The 17,611-nt window shown below is 41.4% G+C and overlaps 1 protein-coding gene across 1 annotated transcript in view; it reads right to left on the bottom strand.

Moving 5' to 3' along the window:
- The window catches only part of iqgap1 (IQ motif containing GTPase activating protein 1), a 62,293-nt gene that overhangs the window by 18,243 nt on the left and 26,439 nt on the right, over nt 1–17,611 (bottom strand). Inside the window, exons 4-15 of the mRNA XM_034900494.1 lie at nt 15,830–15,907; nt 13,798–13,874; nt 11,102–11,169; nt 9,672–9,785; nt 7,811–7,989; nt 6,853–6,940; nt 6,160–6,317; nt 5,962–6,046; nt 5,348–5,511; nt 4,098–4,258; nt 3,769–3,893; nt 2,527–2,690 (exon numbers count right to left, since the gene is read on the bottom strand). Coding sequence (XP_034756385.1) covers nt 2,527–2,690; nt 3,769–3,893; nt 4,098–4,258; nt 5,348–5,511; nt 5,962–6,046; nt 6,160–6,317; nt 6,853–6,940; nt 7,811–7,989; nt 9,672–9,785; nt 11,102–11,169; nt 13,798–13,874; nt 15,830–15,907 — 1,461 coding nt within the window. The remainder of the gene's footprint in view (nt 1–2,526; nt 2,691–3,768; nt 3,894–4,097; nt 4,259–5,347; nt 5,512–5,961; nt 6,047–6,159; nt 6,318–6,852; nt 6,941–7,810; nt 7,990–9,671; nt 9,786–11,101; nt 11,170–13,797; nt 13,875–15,829; nt 15,908–17,611) is intronic.

Here is a 17,611-nt window from a genome sequence, read left to right as displayed (position 1 = left end):
GCGCGCGCGCACGCGCACGTACACGCACACCCAGGCATGACGAGGCATGCCTGGACTGAATCTTATAAGGTCCCAGTTGTGACTGTTGCAGTTACAAAGTGAGGCGATATCCATCTGAAGAGGCATACAAGACGTAGACTATATTGGGCTTGTTAGTCAGAGTCGGGGCAGGACTTCCTGCTGTTTGTCTAGGCACAGCCCTCAGCCCAGTCGAAGCTTACTTCTGCCTGACTGTCTCTGACTAACTGTTCTAATACTGCAGAGTTAATGAGGCAACACAAAGAAGCCAGTCACAAATTGAACTGCAGGCTTTGCGGTTTGCTTCTTCTCCAAACTCCCCTGAACCACCCCTCTTACAGTCTGACTGCATTTTAGTAGACCTGCAAAGACTAATCCTAAATGATGTGTTATCAAATTAAACCCCAACCATTTTGATAATCCATTCTTTAGGTTTGAGTCATTTTAAATGGAAAAAAGGTTAAATGTCTCTGATCTTCTCCTCTGTGACAGTAAACTAAATGTATATAACCTTTATTTATACCGGTAATCTCATTGAGACATAGAACCTAATTCACCAGAGAGACTTGTTTGGGACAACATCAGTTACAGACAGACAAACAGATTTACCAAATAGTACATACAGTAATTAGATGAAAGAGTACTAAAAACAAGAACAAGACTCCAAAGATGTGTTTTTTTCAGTGTTTGTGTGTTAAGGATCAAACAATTAATTAATAACCAATAATGAATACAATCTTTAGTTTCAGGCCTACATCTTAGCCACGTCTCTTTAGTCAACCCTGCCACCTAAGATCTTTCCCTCTCAGTTGGGGAACATTTTGTTGGCACCGATCCTTTGAAAGCCAACAGGAAGCTCACACTGCTCTAACTACATCCTCCATCTTCAGCTAATCGCCTCAAACAGCCACATTCACTAATCAACAACCAGAGGACGGGGGGTGTGTGTGTGGGTGTGTCTGTCTGTCTGGCCCATTTAATATAGTGGTCAGCTTTCCGCCCTTTTATGGAAGAAAAACGACTGAGGCCTGGCTTGTTATTTCCTATGCCTGTGAAATCTGCAGGAAAAACATTTGCTTTCTTTTCTTCTCCTGTTTTTTCGCTTGCAATTCTTTTTCTGTGTCCCGTCATGAACGTGGGACGAGTTCCCACATGTAGTAGTTAAGGGTTTTGATGTAGACATTGATAACAGGGTGGGCTGTGTTAGTATGGGCAAGTATTAAGGAGTCAAAGCTTGATACGGGACTTTCTTTATATGTATTTCCACAGAATAATAATACAGACTCTGTACTAAAATAGACACACTGATAGTTCTTCTATTTACAGACCTTAAGAAACAGAGCATACTTTTAACTCTTTTGTGCTACACTTTGCTTCTTCTACAACAGAAAAAAACAAAACATGGTTGTCTTTCCTGTGACATCACATGCAAATGTGCTGTACAGACAGATGTACAAAAACCACATTCATAAGCTTGCATACCCATAAAGATAACAGGCAAATGAGTCAGGGAGAGCAGCAGAAAGACTTCTCTGGACTCAAGAGATACAGGAACCCAAAGAGTGGTTATGAAAACCGAGAAGAAAAGGTAAAACCGAGAGACACTGAGGGAGTAAGGTGACATACAGGGTGGAGGGTGGGGGTGGGGGGGAATAGATGATCACATCAGCAGCCTGTGTGTGTCATGTGGGGCCCGGACACTTAAGTCACATGGAGCCATGTGCAGACACAAGGGGTCTGGGATCCCATTGAGCTGGCACACATTCAAGTCATGCATCAGTGGAGTGTTCTGGGTTTACTTAATACTGTATTTGTTTTTAAACTTTTGAAGCTTTCAGGTGATGTTATGCACCCTGCCTAGACCTTTTCGGTATTGGTGGCTGTATGAATGGCTGGGTCCTCCTCAACATTTTCCAGTTAAACTAAACAACTAAGAAAATAATCAACAAGGAATATAACACAACTGCTGAGCTTTATGCATATGATGCGTGATGACATCATCTGGGCATTTTTAGTGACTTTTGGAGCTAGTGCCATCTATGTACATTGAAAAAAAGACTGGTACTAACACTGGTAGCAATACAGCAAACCAGCAGCCTGCCTAGAAAGAACATGTGCTACTTAGGGACACAGGGATTAAGCAGGAAACTGGCCTCTTTTTACACTTACAACAACTATGCTCATTTGGAATTGTTAAAAATACACCTATATGTATGATATGCCCAGTCATACTTTATACAGCCCTGAGAGCTTCCAACCGCAGAAAGCTTGTCATAAGTCTGGATGTAACTGTGGCCAGGTTGTTTGCATAAAGACTTTGCATAATGCTCACCTGAATACAAGACACAAAGGAGGCGACAGGAACAGCCTCTCACGACATGGTAGCCATGACTAACAACCATCCAAAACCTCATACTTATCTACGGACAAGAACCTGAACATCTACACCCACCTCTACATCAGAAAGCCTCTTCCCAGAAAGCTGTGCATGTTGCATTTGTGTCTTACGTGAGCCTTCTCTCTGCGGGCCTCCAGCAGTTTGTCATGGTAGTGCTGAGCCACAGGCGGGTCCACGTCTGTGAGCTTGGCTGAGGGGTTCTGCAGCGTGGCCAGGGTCTTCATGGGTTCCCCTTCATCCAGGGCCTCATTGATTAGTCCGATGGCGGCAATACCTGTACAAATTAGGGATGTTTTTTTTTTTTACAGAGGGCATTTTAGGAATCTATTTGTGACAGGACAGCTTAGACATAAAAGGAGAGAGAGAGAGAGAGAGAGAGACAGAGAGAGAGAGAGAGAGAGAGAGAGAGAGAGAGAGAGAGAGAGAGAGAGAGAGAGAGAGGCCGCAGGTTTGAACTAAACCCCGGCTGCTGTATCGAGGACTGAGCCTCTGCACACTCTACTGGGAGCGCTATCCAGGAGCCCAAAAATTAGGGATGTTAACGATTAACCGTTTAATCAATTACCGGAAATAAGAATTTGGCCCGATTAATATTATCAGTTAAACGATTACAATTAAGTAGAATACATGTTTTCTGCTTTGGAAAAGAAAAGTGGTAGTGTTAACTTTGCACTAGCAAGGCGCGTCCTAAGGTCTTTTTTCCCTTCAAGTTCGTGGCTCTCTGCTGGGCGGCGCTCAGAGCGGAGAGCTGCGTGACACATGTCCCTACACTGATGACGATCGTTGGGTTAAATGGTCCAGCCTACACACAGAGAATGCCAGGCAGACACACAGCTGACAACCTGCCGTGGGATGCGGTGGAGACAGGCTGGGATACACAGTATGCTCTGAGGACCGCTGTGGACTTTTGTCGGTTGTACAGACGTGCCTGCGGTTCCAGTAAAGAGCCTGCATGTGTTTACGAAAATGCACAGAACATTGTGGCAAGCAGACGTACAGAAAACTCTGTGATCCCAATATAATATGAGAGAATGAGTTGGATGATCTGTAATATCAGTCAAAACATGGCATCGTCTGACAATGTCAGGGTTTCTGCAGGTTTCACCAAGAGCATAATGAATTTAATTTAAGACCTATACCTATATCATCAAACATCAAAAAAGTCTGAAAAAGTGCCTCGTTTTCCTTATTGGCATTATAGGACTGGTGTCTGGATTAGGTTTTTTTATTATTATACATTTTTTTAACTTTTTGAGACCCAGTGGAAACTCAAAGCAAAGCAGTGTAAAAACTGTTATTTCTGTGTGAGTTTGACACATTGAGGTGTAGATGGATGCGAGTGGGTCTCTTACGCTCATGTTCCTCATGCACAGTCTGGTTGACTTGGTCGATGCAGGCTTGAATGTCGTTCCAGGTCAGATATTTGGAGCCCTCCTCTCTGGCTGCTGCCTTTAGACGCAGCAGTTCGTCCATGTACCTGAGGAAGGAACACAAACACACAAACGCTACTACATCAACAGCCTGCCTCAGTCCGTCCAACACACACACAAAAACCTCAAAACATCCCTTAGTCAATATGTCACTGACTCCTGGTTTTGTGTTTGTGTGTGTGTGTGTGTGTGTGTGTGTGTGTGTGTGTGTGTGTGTGTGTGTGTGTGTGTGTGTGTGTGTGCGTTTGTACCTCTGAGCGTATTCACTCTCCACATTACTGAGTCCAGTGACGACGCTGGACAGTTGTTTCCAGAGGGCGTCGCGGTTTCCAGAGTCCATCGCCTCGTTCATTAACACCACCGACGACAGCATCTCCACGGCAACTAGCAGCTCGGGGTGGGACAGCGAACCCTGCGGGACACACGACACAAATTGACCTCATATGTCAGAGTTCTAAGCAAGACAGACGATGAGACGAGAGACAGATGATTTGTTTCTTCAGTAAATAAATCAGATATTCGATATGAGAAATGAAGACATCACGGTTTTGGTTTGAAAGGTTATGGAAGTATGACTTACAGGCAGACTGTGTAGTATGTTCTTACTACTACTAATGCACTGCCTTCCAAGAAGTAAAATAATGTCCTTGTGCTGCAAATTATGTTTATTTGCCTCAACAGGATGTAAAAGGTCCCATGGCATGAAGATGTCACTTTACGAGATTTTTTAATATTAATATGCGTTCCCCCAGCCTACCTATGGTTTCCCAGTGGCTAAAAAATGACAAAAAGGTGTAAACCCAGGCCAGGGTATCCTGGTCTACCTTTGAGAAAATTAAAGCTCAGATGGGCCGATCTGGAATCTTGCTCCTTATGAGGTCATAAGGGGCGAGGTTTCCTCCCCTTTCTCTGCTTTGTCCGCCCAGAGAAACAGTTGGTCAAGGCCACAACCCCACCCTCCACCTTGCCCCCCCTCCTGTCTTTACCATAGGAGTGCTCATAGGTTCCTTGGACATAAATCATTCAGCATGAAAAAGCATCGAAAAAAATTACAGATAGATTAAAGAAATCTTAGTCATGTAAGACCAAAACAACCGATTTAGCAACTGATCGACTAGGATGGGGCAGCTCTAAAGTTATCATTTGGAAAGTTAGGCAGGAAGGAGGTAAATCAGTTTTTGTTCATAAGTTTGTTAAATAAAATCTATCAGCAGCGAGGGCAAGATAACCATACAAGACCTGCCGTAGTATAAACTGTACAAACGCCAGTGTGGTACGGACTGATGATGACGGAGGTCATTTTTATTTCAGGTCAATTCACCCTATAAGTTAGCCTCAAAAGCTCAAAGGTTTTCTGTAAATAATAATGTGATTGGTTTTACGTAAGTACATCTGTGTATATTTATGTATATTTCCATTGAATTCGGTATTAATGAGGCAAACAATAATAACGGTAACTCCACTGAAATTATAAAGTGGTGTGTGTGTGTCTGCTGCGTACCTCTGGGCATTGCTGCTGCAGGCTGACTAACTCTCTCTGGTAGAGGTCTGCAGCGCTGGGGTAGACTTCAGGCAGCTGAGCATCGGGGTTCATCAGCTCTTCCACCGTCTTCTCTGGCACCCCCGCCCTGATCGCACTGTTGATGCGTTCTACTGCCTTCAACACTACACGCACGCACGCACACACACACACACACACAAACAAACACACAAACACACGCACACCAAAAAATTGTGTGTGAATCATAAGAACTATTGCTGCAAAGATGAATTGATTAGTTTTAAACCATTAAATGAATTGCAACTATTTTGAAAATCAAATAATTGGTTTGAGTCTAAAGGAAAATTTCTCTAATTCCAGGATATGAATATGATCTAGTTTCTTCACTCCTCTGTGACAGTAAACTGAATATCTTTGAGTTGGCTTCAAAACGAGACATTTCAGCATGTCCCCCTGGGCTTTGGGAAACACTGATGGACATTTTTCACAATTTTTAGACATTTTATAGACCAAACAACTAATCGATTAATCGAGAAATTGTTTCTCGACAATGAAAGCATGCGCAACGCAGCTGTAGATTCAGATGTAGAAGGATGTATGTGTTATGTGCATACTCTTTAGGTAGGCTTCCGCATTGTCATTGGCCACGAGCACGCCGCTCTGCAACTCATCCTTAGTCAGGGCTTCTCCTGGAGACACCTAATAAGGAAAGAATCAAGTTGAGATTACAATTAGGAGACAGAGAAGCAGACTATATGTTTTACTGCTTTCTTGACACAAATAAACAGCTTGGTTTGCACACTGGTCCCTACCTGGTCTTTATTCTCTCGGTCAGCCTGCAGCTGTTTGAGATACCAGCCTTTGTTCTGGGGCTGCAGTTTCTGAATGCCCATGGCTTTAAGGGCCTCATATAACTTCTCCTCATCGCCACTCAGTAGCGCCTGCTCTGCCGCACTCAAGGCGTTGCTCACTGTAGGAGAAAAGGTTGGAATTTCACTGCTGCACCATGGAAACCAAGAATAATTAATTATCAGTTACCAGTGAAGTGTGTGTAAGTTTTTTTATGTAGCATTTATCACAGTCAGAGCCCCAAATAATATCGGCAAAATAAATTGTAGTAAAACACAAAAGCATAAATACAAAATAATCCAGTCAACAATGAGACTAAATGAAAGCTAGACTAAAGGAAGTTTTTCTTTGCCACGGTCACACTAAATGCTTGGTCTTGAGGGAATTACTAGAATAGGATTGGAATTGGGTCCTTGAAAATTACAATGTGGTCTAGACCTACTCTATCTATATCTGTAAAAACTTTAGTTTTGAAGCAATACTATAAATAAAATTGAATTGAACTAAAGACATGGGTCTTCAGCTGCTTTTTAAAGATTTCAACAGATGCAGTCCCTCTTAAAACATGTGACAAAGTGGTCCACAGTCTAGGAGCGACTGTTTCAAAAGATGTAACATAGTGTGTGTGCGTGTGTGCGTGTGCGTGTGTCTATTACCATTGACGTTGTTGACGTTGCCCTGGATTTCAGCCTGGGTGAGAAGCTCATCGTAGATATCTCTCTCTGCGTCGGCGTTCTCCATTTGCTGTTGGAAAGCGAGTAAAATATAACAGCATAAGCACATTAGCAATACTTCTCACTACATTCCCTCTGAAGTAGGTAAGTAAGATAGATATAGAGCGCTTATCCCAGATAAAAATCCCTAAGTGCTTTATATAAAAAATATGCATGCATGGAACAGACAAATTAAACATAATAGACATAAAAGAGCAAGCTTACAAATAGGGTTGAATGAATTTGGAATGAATGACTTTATTGGTCTTAACCAAAGGGTATGGTCAGAAGCTTCAGCTTGTATCAGCCCCCCCCCTTACATTTTTAAGAGTAATAAACATTTTTAATGGAAAAATTGACAAGACAAGAAGGACATCAAAATAAAACCAATGTGACATGCATTTCTTTCCAGAAGGTCATTTTGTTTCCTTTGTTCATATATTTGGTATAATTCTGGTCATTTATTTGCTGAGCCCATAGGCAAAACAAACCTTTGATACTCCTAAATCATAAATATTACATGTATCTCTCACGGGAAGAAACTACCGGTAAATCTGTCAAGAGGAGTTAGGATTTGTGTCCCTCTCTTTATGTCCCCAAGTCCATCGTCCAGCCACCATTCTCTACTATAGAGGCTGTTTTCATTTCCGTTGCCCGAGTGGTTTCTATGGCCTCAGCATTTTATTCTGTCTGATGTTGAAATTTTCTTCGGCTTCTGGCTGTATGTTTAGTTATTTCCTAATCAAAAAGTGGACAAATGTCTTGCCACATTTTTTTTTACAGGGCCATTTCATGGTCTCTCAGAGACAATTCGCCCCGGGCCACCATTCGTCTCTGGCCATCTGAAACCTGTACACACTACAGCATTCATCTGTGCGACTCAAAGTTTAAAACTGCGTACCCGTTTGCGCGAGTTGGCCACCTTCTTCCCCTTGGCCTGGTACAGTGTGTCGTGGTACTGGCGGGCGGAGTTGGCGTCCAGGCTGACCAGCATGGCGTTGGGGTTCTGCATGGCTGCCACCGTGCCCTCTGGTACGCCGTGGTCGATGGCCTCGTTGATGGCGATCACAGCAGCGTGTACTGAGGAATTTTATCTAGATGTTTTATCTTATATTAGGGCTGGGCGATAGATTGATATATGAGACCAGCCTATTATTTGCCTTTACCCACTTAGTTATTGTATACACATTATTGATGATTACTTACCCTAACCCTACAAATTCTCATTGTGTATATATATATATTGTGAAACCACCAATAGTCAACCCTACAATATCAATCAATGATATTGTACACTATCATTCCATACTGAAACACGAGAATAATTTCAACTTTTGGGAAGCGCATTTATTCGCTTTCTTGCCAAGAGTTGCCAATGAGAAGATTGACGGCCCTCTAACGTCTTAAGAAGCCAAATTGACCGGGCTGCTACCTTAGCTTAGCATTAAGTCTGCAAGCAGGGGGAAACAGCTAGCCTGGTTCTGCAGGAAAATCTGCCTACCAGAATCTATGTGATTGTAATAAGAGCAATTTCTATTTCTTGGCCTGACTCAGTGACTTCTTGAGGAGAAACAAATGAGATATTAAATGTGTTTATAAGTGAGCTTTGGAGGTCCTGGCTAAGCAGATTTGTTTCCACTTTGGACAAAGCCAGACTAGCTGTTTTGAGTTTTCATGCTAAGCCATTTGCCTCCTGGCTGAGAGAGTTATTAATCTTACATATGCAAAAATACATAACAGATCTGCACACCAACGTAGCTCTGGTTAGACTTCTCCTTCTGAGGAAGAGCCTGGTGGAGCAATACTTCACTACTTTAAAAGCATTAAAATATGTCTCACGTGAGCTATTTTAGTGTGTGGCTGTTTTTGTAATCTTTTTACTGTGTTGCTTTGATCCAGCGCCCAAAGGTGTGTGTCTTCTTCACCGTTTCTTAGGTGTATTAATCTTCTCATCTTACTCTCAGCTAGAAAACAAATACAAGCATACTTCCCAAACTGTCCAGGTTGGCCTTTGGAATATAATCTATCAATATTGTATCTTGTGATATGAGACTTTTGTGGAATTTGTGGCAGAGGTCAGCACCAAAAGGCATTCATTTGGATGCATTACGCACTCGTTCCAGTGATTTTAAAGAAGAATACAATTAAAAAGTAGTACAAAAGATGAATTCTATTACAAAATCAATGTTAATTCAAAGTAATTAGACAAAGCAGAAGTAAAGACATTATCTTGGAAATTTGGGTAAATTTAGTGTTCAACATCTTTGATCATTTTAGTGATTCTGTTTTCTTTTGTCATTGACATGAAAATATATAATAATATAAAAAAGATAACTTTCGACCAGGGTTCAAAATAGCCACCACCTAGCACCATAATGCTGGTTAAATATGCAAGTGGCTGGTAGATTGGCTACACTCACTAGCCCAAAAAAAACAATGGTAATCTATTGATTGGCTGGTAGAATTTGAATGTTCACTAACCATTTGGCTGGTGGATGAAAAAGTTAATTCTGAACCCTGCTTTCAACTGATTCAGAGAACAGAACAATGACTGGAACTATGTCAAGAAAACAGACCTTTGGTTGAATTTGTGCTTAAAAAAAGGGTTTCTTAGGTAAACAAATGATAGATCCAAAAAACGTCTGAACGACAGAGGTTCAAGGAGATTAGTATTCGTTTCGTTATAAAAGTCTGAATCATCTGAACTCTATATCATCTGCAGTTCCCGTCCCCACAACCCACGACACCCAAACCCCTCTCACATGCAGCTTCATCCACCGAGAGCTCATTGGCCAGGATGCCGCCGATCTTGCTGAAGGCGGGCATCTGGATTCCATACTTTTCCAGCTCACTCTTCATGTTGTTGATCTCCTCCTCTGGGAAAGAAGACAGAGCAGAAGGAACAGATGAATGGACGGAGGGAAGTGGCAGACTGTGGGGACATAGTTACAGACTGTTCCTGGCTCATGTCGGGTAATTCGATTTTGGACTCTGACTTTGGGACAGAGGAGCCAACCTGGAACTCAACTGACAGGAAAAGCTCTCAGAATTGCTAATGACTTTTACATTTCCAGCATACCCTCAACACTGTGGCCTGCTGCCGTGCTACCCTTCTCAGGCTACATCTCCACAACTACGTTTTGGTTTGAAAACCAGTAGGGCTTGGTACTGAATTTGATGCTTTACAGGCACCGCCTAAATTGCCTCCTTAGTTTTGAAAAAATGGCTCGTCATTCAATGCTAAATTTCAATACCTAATGCAAGTCATTCTCGTCAGCGTAAGTGAGCCAATAAGTATGCAGCACACTTCTACCAAAATCTAATAATACTGCCGATTGGCTGTTTAACTACACGTTGTAGAGACAGGAGCTGAAACAAAAAGATTGGGCAGTAATGTGAAATGTAATATCTTTTTTGTGAAAATTAATTTTTTTAATATATTTTGAAAACGGTATCATTCAGGAACCGTATCAAAGTCAAAGTATTAGCATGTTTTTTTTTTTTAACAATACCCAGCTCAAATATTTTGTATCTTTTGGTGTGCTTACGACACGTGTTTACGAGCCCTTAAAACAGAGACATCTGGAAACACTGGAATACAGCACCCTTCACGTCGCGCACCAACACTGTGCTCAAAATTTTAATTATTTTAACTTTGACCCCGTTGCAGCTGGCCTTTCAAGGCACAACCAATCCAGAACATTCATGCGCCTTGCCTCTTTGCTCTTCGCACCACAAAGCCGCGGATCAAGTGTAGGAGGCTTTACACCTACATACCCAACACTTCCTACTCGTTGTCGGTCAAAGAAAATTGATCTCTCTTACTTCTCGCCATTGTTGTTCTTTTTTTAAAGTATTTTCTGCTCTACGATATTCAACTAAACTATTCACAGTCTGCTTCCAGTCTGACAATCTGTTTCCTGTTTTCCCCGGTAGGTGCATGCCCAGTGTATGTGAATATGTGAATGGTCATGTGATATGCTTTGTCAGACATGTTAATATGGCCAAAGATAAGTTCTGCTACTGGAGCTCAGACTCTTGTGTGGACAGGGATTGTTTTTGACTCAAGTACTGGTGTAGATGTAGCCTCAGTGCTGCTTTCATTTGTAACGCTCTGGTTTTAAGATGTCATGATTGGGTAAACAGTGACAGAATGAGGATAACAGATGAACACACTCTTGTTCAGGCTTACCAGTGAAATCTACTTTTCCATACAGATCCTGGATCTGGGGGGCCAGGCCGAGCTTAAACAGGTACAGGCTGTACAAGAGGACAGGGACACAATGAATACAGAAACAGGACTAAGACACATTAGCAGAGGTGAAGAACAGGAACCATACAGAATTGAGAACACAAAAAGCCATACTAGCTCACAACTTCTGTACCACCTGATTACCACAGTAAACCGAGGGGAGTAAGAGGCGTTCAAACACACAGGTCGGACACAGAACATATCAGAACGCAGCCCTGTCGTTTTGGGGCGAGGAAACAAAAGTTTCAACACTCTACCTCTGCCACTCGTGTCACTTTAAGAGGCTGTGAAACCAATGTGATTCAACCAAATGCAGAGTTGTTGTTGTTTTTTTAACTTGTTTGTTCACTTACTGCTACACAATGACCTAAAAATATAAACCTGTGCTGCTTTTCAGGAAGTAAAATAGTTCTTCTCTAACATACCAGACAGTACAGTGTTGCTGTGGATATGGACAACAAAGTTAACTTCAGATAAAGGAGGAGTAGAGGGAGAAAAAGAAGTAGAAGAGAAGAAAGATGAAGAGTATTAGGTAGAAGGAGAATAAGTAAAAGAGGAAGAAGAGTAGGGGATAAGGAAGATAAAAAGAAGTAGAAGAGGAAGAAGAAGCAGGAGAAGAATCGGAAGAAAACAAAGGGGAAGATGAAGAAAGAGGATGAAGAAGGAGCAGGACAAAAAGGAGAGGGAGGAGAAAAAGAAGAAGAGGAAGAAGAGGAATAAAAGCAGGACAAGAAGGAGAGGGAGGAGAAAGAATAGGAGGAAGAGGAGGATAAATAAGAAAAAGGACAAGAAGAAGGAGAAGAAGAAGGCAGAGGAGGACAAGAAGTAAAAGGAGGAATATTTTTTGCTTCTGTGCTGTGTTTTATGCCAGATTCTGCTCTGCTTGTGTTGTCTATATTTTTTTATTCCTTTGTATTATAAAAAGCCTTTAACATCGAGGCCAGGGGACTACAGATGAAAATAGCCTTTCAGCTAATTCCGGCATTAATAACTCATGTAAAAGGGTTAAGACTTTCAGAAGGTCTTAACTCAGAATTGGCCACATTTCTACTCGGTCTTGCCTCGGTGTCAGACAAAAAAGACCACAACTGCCTTTTGATTATTTGATCAAGGCATTTCTCATGATACACTTCCGGCTAAATAATAATAAAACAGGTGAATTAGTGAGGATCTTTATTTTATTTTTTTAAATAGCATGGGGATCTTTTAGATCATTTTGAGGAGTGTGGTTGGTTAGTAAGGGTGTGACGAGATCTCGCGAGATTAAAACGTGACGAGATTTCTCGTCGAGGTGAAAAGTTGTCTCGTGAGGCGATGTGATGTCAGCGTGATGGAGCGTGAAATTACTATTGAAGATCCCCCTGCCACTTTTAAATCATTTGTGTGGCAACATTTTGAATTAAAATAGTTTAAAACAAAAGTTAAATAACATTCATCATTAATAGTTGATTTCAAAATGCACCTAAATTGTTTTGCATTTCGTGATTTTTCAGTTGAATAAAAAAAACTATTTTCCATTCATATATTTCATCGAGGATTTCTTTAATTTTTTTTAAAAAATCTCGCCTCGCCTCGTCTCGTTCTCGTGAACCCAATCTCGCGATGGGTCTCGTCCCGTGGAGTAAGCGTCTCGTCACACCCCTATTGGTTAGCATTTTCCACATTACCACGGCATTCAGTGTGGGACACTGGTCTGGTCTTCACTCCCCTTAAAGTCTTGGCCTCGACTCGGTCTCACGATGAATCGATTTGTTGTCAACTATAAAATTAATCTCCAACTATTTTGATAATCTATAATCAGTTTGAGTCTTTTATTTTGAATAACAAAAATAACATTTCTCAGAAGTCAGCTTCTTAAATGTGACTTTCTAGTTTCTTCTCTCCTTTCTGGCAGTAGACTAAATGTCTTTGAGTTGTGGACAAAAGAAGACATTCAAGGACGTCATCTGGGCTTTGGGAAACGCTGATCCACATTGTTCACCATGTTAGGACAGTTTTACAGATCCAACAACTAACCCGTTATTTGAGAAAATAATCAACAAATTAATCGACTCAGAAAATAATCGTTAGTTGCAGCCCTAGTCTCGACCCCTCGAAGTCTTGGACTTGACTCGGTCTCGAGACACTCCGGTCTTGCCAATGACTTGGTCTCAGGTCAGGTGGTCTTGACTACAACACTGCGGTGTTTGGGCCAGTCACAAGACCTGGAGAACGTACACGTACACCAACGCCGTGCCTCTGCTGCGTTGGTTTGCTTCCTGACTCCTGTGCATCCACTTCACCATGGAAGTGGAATGCTCTATTAAAACAAACCGCTTCATAGCTTGTACCAGTGAATCCCTTTTGGCTGAAAAATGGCCGTGTTCACCTCGTAGAAATGTCACAGGCTTGAAAAGATGCTCAGACCCCAGGGAACACACAGCGTGTTGAGGAAGCCCGAGTTGTTTGAGCACTTGTAATCCAATAAATGAAGAACACACAAGTTCTACAGAACAACATCTGTTTGTTGACCTCAACAGGATGCGTTTCTTTGTGTTTTTCTGATCTAATGTGTGTTTGAAAGCCCTTTACCATTGAAACGTCATGCTGCAAAGCCCCCACAGACAAAGAAAGTGAGACACAAACTGAGAGAGTACCTGAGTGCATGTATACAGTAGATGCAGCGTGGCATGTTCTTTCTGTCATAGATGTCTGTAGTTTCAGGGTAAAAGATCTGAAACACAGACAGGAGAATATGAGACGATCAGAGCAGCCCTTTCAGCACATCCATGAAAGCATGCCAGCGTGTCGTGGCATGTGTGCAGGAGTGATTCAGGCTAGCAGCTCTGAGGAGGGATTACACAACGTAGATGTGCATTCACACGCCCTAGCATCGTCTTTGTGACACAACTGAAAAAAAGGTTTTGAAAGCAGCTACTTGTATTTTCTGTCAAAGCGGCCAATTGGTGACATTCTGGGCTGTTTCTCAATTTTCTGTTCTTGCCAATATAATGACACACATTCAAGAGTTTCCACAGAGTTGGCTGAGTGGAAACTTCTCAGGAAAGCACTTTGGACATAATAGGCAACTGTTTATTTCTTTTAGGCTGAGCAGTCATTTAAAGGATCATTTCAACCTACTAACTACAAACTGACATTTCTCCTCTGCAGTGAGTTCATTTCACCACAGTATGAAAATCCAAATCAACTTGCACTGACTGGAAAACTCTTTTGACGTCAGTAATCATTCCCCATTAAGCAGTTTAAAAGGTCCCATGGCATGGAAATTTCACTTTATGAGGTTTTTAACATTAATATGCGTCCCCCCAGCCTGCCTATGGTGCCCCAGTAGCTAGAAATGGTGATAGGTGTAAACCGAGCCCTGGGTATCCTGCTTTGCCTTTGAGAAAATGAAAGCTCAGATGAGCCGATCTGGAATCTTGCTCCTTATGATGTCATAAGAGGCAAATTCATGTCCATGTCTCCTGTCTGTGATGTTAATCAGATTTGATTTTTTATTTTTTTTGACACTTCAGCTCATAGAGCTCGCTTTAAAACTGTACCCAGCCTACTTTATGCTCAAATATTGGCATTTTCTTGATAGCAGTCCAAAGAACGAGGCTGCAGCTGAAATTGTTTGGGAGTGTGCACTACATACTCAATTTATGTGCTGTCGTTGAAAACACTTTTGCCTAAATAAACAGTAGTATGCATCTTTTGGGACGCACTGAGCTGTAGTTACCACTTCACATCCTTAGAGTCTCCTCGCCGGCATTGCCAGAAACTAGTCCAACGGTGGCAGGTGACAAAATTATGGATTTATAATATGTAGAAATTTAAAGTGAAGCGTTGTTGACACAGCTGCCGTGGTCACTGTCTGTTTTTCTGTTATTTGCTATAAATACAGCACATTTACATTTACATTTATGAGCATTGTTGTTACTTATGTATTGCACTGTGGAATATTTATGACGGCATAATGTGTATACACACTGTAATATTTCACAGGAAACACAATGCAATTCATGTACTATTGTTTATACCATGCATGTACTATACAATAGTATAGTACATGAATAGTATTCTAGTAATTTAGTATTTACTGGTTATAGTAATTAATAGTGAATAGTAAGGTTAGTAAGGTTTACGGACATACTGAAAATTTCACATACTGTTGCAGTTTACTGAATATCTTGTTAGTATGGAATGAAGGAAGCATCCAGTCTTCAAAGCATGTTTTAATCACAGCTAAATGACTACGTGGAAACCTTTACTGCAATATTCAGCTTTCTACAAGTTGATTTTCCCACAGCGCTTAAATTAACTAGCACCAATTGATGCCTTGGAGGCAGAAAACCAACGGTATGCTTTGAATGATATTCAGCGTTACAGAAACTGTGTATGATGTGCAGTCAATGACCTAAATCATGCAAAACTGATAAAGTCCTTCCAGGCAGAGACACCTGGACCACATACATGTAGAGGCTGGAATTCATTTGCATTGTTGAACAAATGAATAAATACAAAAAAACGTTTTACACAGAATCTTAATTGAAGGGTTTACCGACTGGTCCGGGAGACAGCCTTTGCTTAAGCCTGAGGTTCAATAAAATAAAGTTAAACAACCACTCAGTTTTAGGTAGGTTTGCATGTGCGAGATAGTGTTGGACGGGTGCGAGCCATGCTGACCTTTGGCAGGCCCTTCTCGGCCATGGCGTTGAGCCACTGGATGACATTGTCTGTGTGTCTGAAATGGAGACCCGTCGCCTGTAAGAGAGAGAGATCACACTTCAGGACACAACTAAATCAAATCCCAGCCTCATTCACAACAAGAGCTATTAACTACAGACCTATTCTTCCAACAGCAACAGGTTCAGCCAGGTCACCACACAAAAGCAGCGAAATACAAACCAACTTACAAACAATATCATGTTGGCAAAGACTGAGCGGAGGTTTGTATATCCTCAAATATCTATAATATATGTTAGATCTCAGACAAAATGATGGAGGGTAACATGTTCTTCTTTACAAACCTAAATTCATTTTTTTGGGTCAGCAACGTGGTTCCAAAGTTAAGTCACACTTTGGCTTTAAAATGATGATTTACAAAATAAAAATTGCAGCTCTGGTAGCATCTCCAGTCCAGAATATAGTAGAACTAGCAGCACAGGGTAAGCTGTTCCTTTTTAAACTATTCATTTAAAAAAGCCAACACTCCATTTTCTTTATTGTTATCTTTTGATCCAATGTGTATTTTTTTAATATTGGTGATTCTTGTTGTATTTGTGATTTTATCTTGGTACTCATCAGGGTTTGTACTCCTATTCCAAAGTCAAATTCAAGCACTTTTCAAGCACTTTCGAGGTCAATTGTAAAGCTTTTTCTAGCACCTTACACCACCGTAAATCACATGCCAATACATATTCAAAATGATTATTTAGTGTTTTTGTCACATTAAAAGACACAATGCTATAAAAAGCCAAAATTGTGTTTCATAATAGCAGAAAGATGAGATATTTAAGCAAAACCCAAGATTTAGTGGGAGGATTTGAGCCAAATGACATGCAGCAGGTTCATTCTGTGTCAAATCAGACTAAATTCAGGAAACCAACTGCACCCGCTGAGATTTTGCTCAAAGTTTATGCTAACCTTAATATCAGTCTTTTTCAGTCTCTTTCCTCCCTGCCCTCTTCATCTACCTCCTCCTGATCAATCTCTGCCTGTCCCTCTCTGTGAATCTGCAGCCTCGTCTTCCTCCCTCACAGTCAAATCAAAGCTCATTCGCTCCGGTCTTTACCGGGATGCGGGGCCACCACACCGCAGCAGACTCGCTGTGGCAGACTGGGCTAAAGTTGGTTTTATATTGGACGTTGGCTATTCGACACATTAGAAAAATCTATTACGGAGTTTGACCTTCCAATGTAAAACCAACTTTACCACGGCCTGGGACAGCTCGTCCTCGCTCCGAACAAAGTCACAGACCCTATTTTTGACGTGATTCATCATAATTTTTTTAATAATTTTGATTGAACGGGTTGCAAAAATCAAATACAAATTAATGCATTGTATCTAAAATTCAAGCACGTTTCAAACCTTGAAAACACAACACTAAAACTCAAGCATTGCCAAGGATTTCAAGCACCCGTGCAAACCCTGACTTTTGCATTTTAGAGAATCTGCCATGGCAGTTTTTGACCTGTTTACGGAAATATTGAAGAGATTGCAGGTTTGTCTGACACTTTAAACTCATCTGGCTATCGATGGTTCCAAGAGGAGGATCTCTTCAACAGCACAACCCTCAGCTTCCGGCTTTTACTCGAGAACTAACGGCTGGACTGCTTTATTTAGACTTAACTACATCAGACTCCAAGCAGGTGATGTTCATTACATGATGTGATATCTTTCCAGTTTAACCATCTTGACAAGTTCTTTTTAAAGCCCGTTACTGATGTAGAAACGCATGCAACTATA

Source organism: Etheostoma cragini, chromosome 1 (genome assembly GCF_013103735.1).
Source record: "Etheostoma cragini isolate CJK2018 chromosome 1, CSU_Ecrag_1.0, whole genome shotgun sequence".
NCBI lineage: Eukaryota > Metazoa > Chordata > Actinopteri > Perciformes > Percidae > Etheostoma > Etheostoma cragini.
The sequence above is the reverse complement of the archived record's forward strand: the minus strand, read 5'-3'. Positions and strand labels throughout refer to the sequence as shown.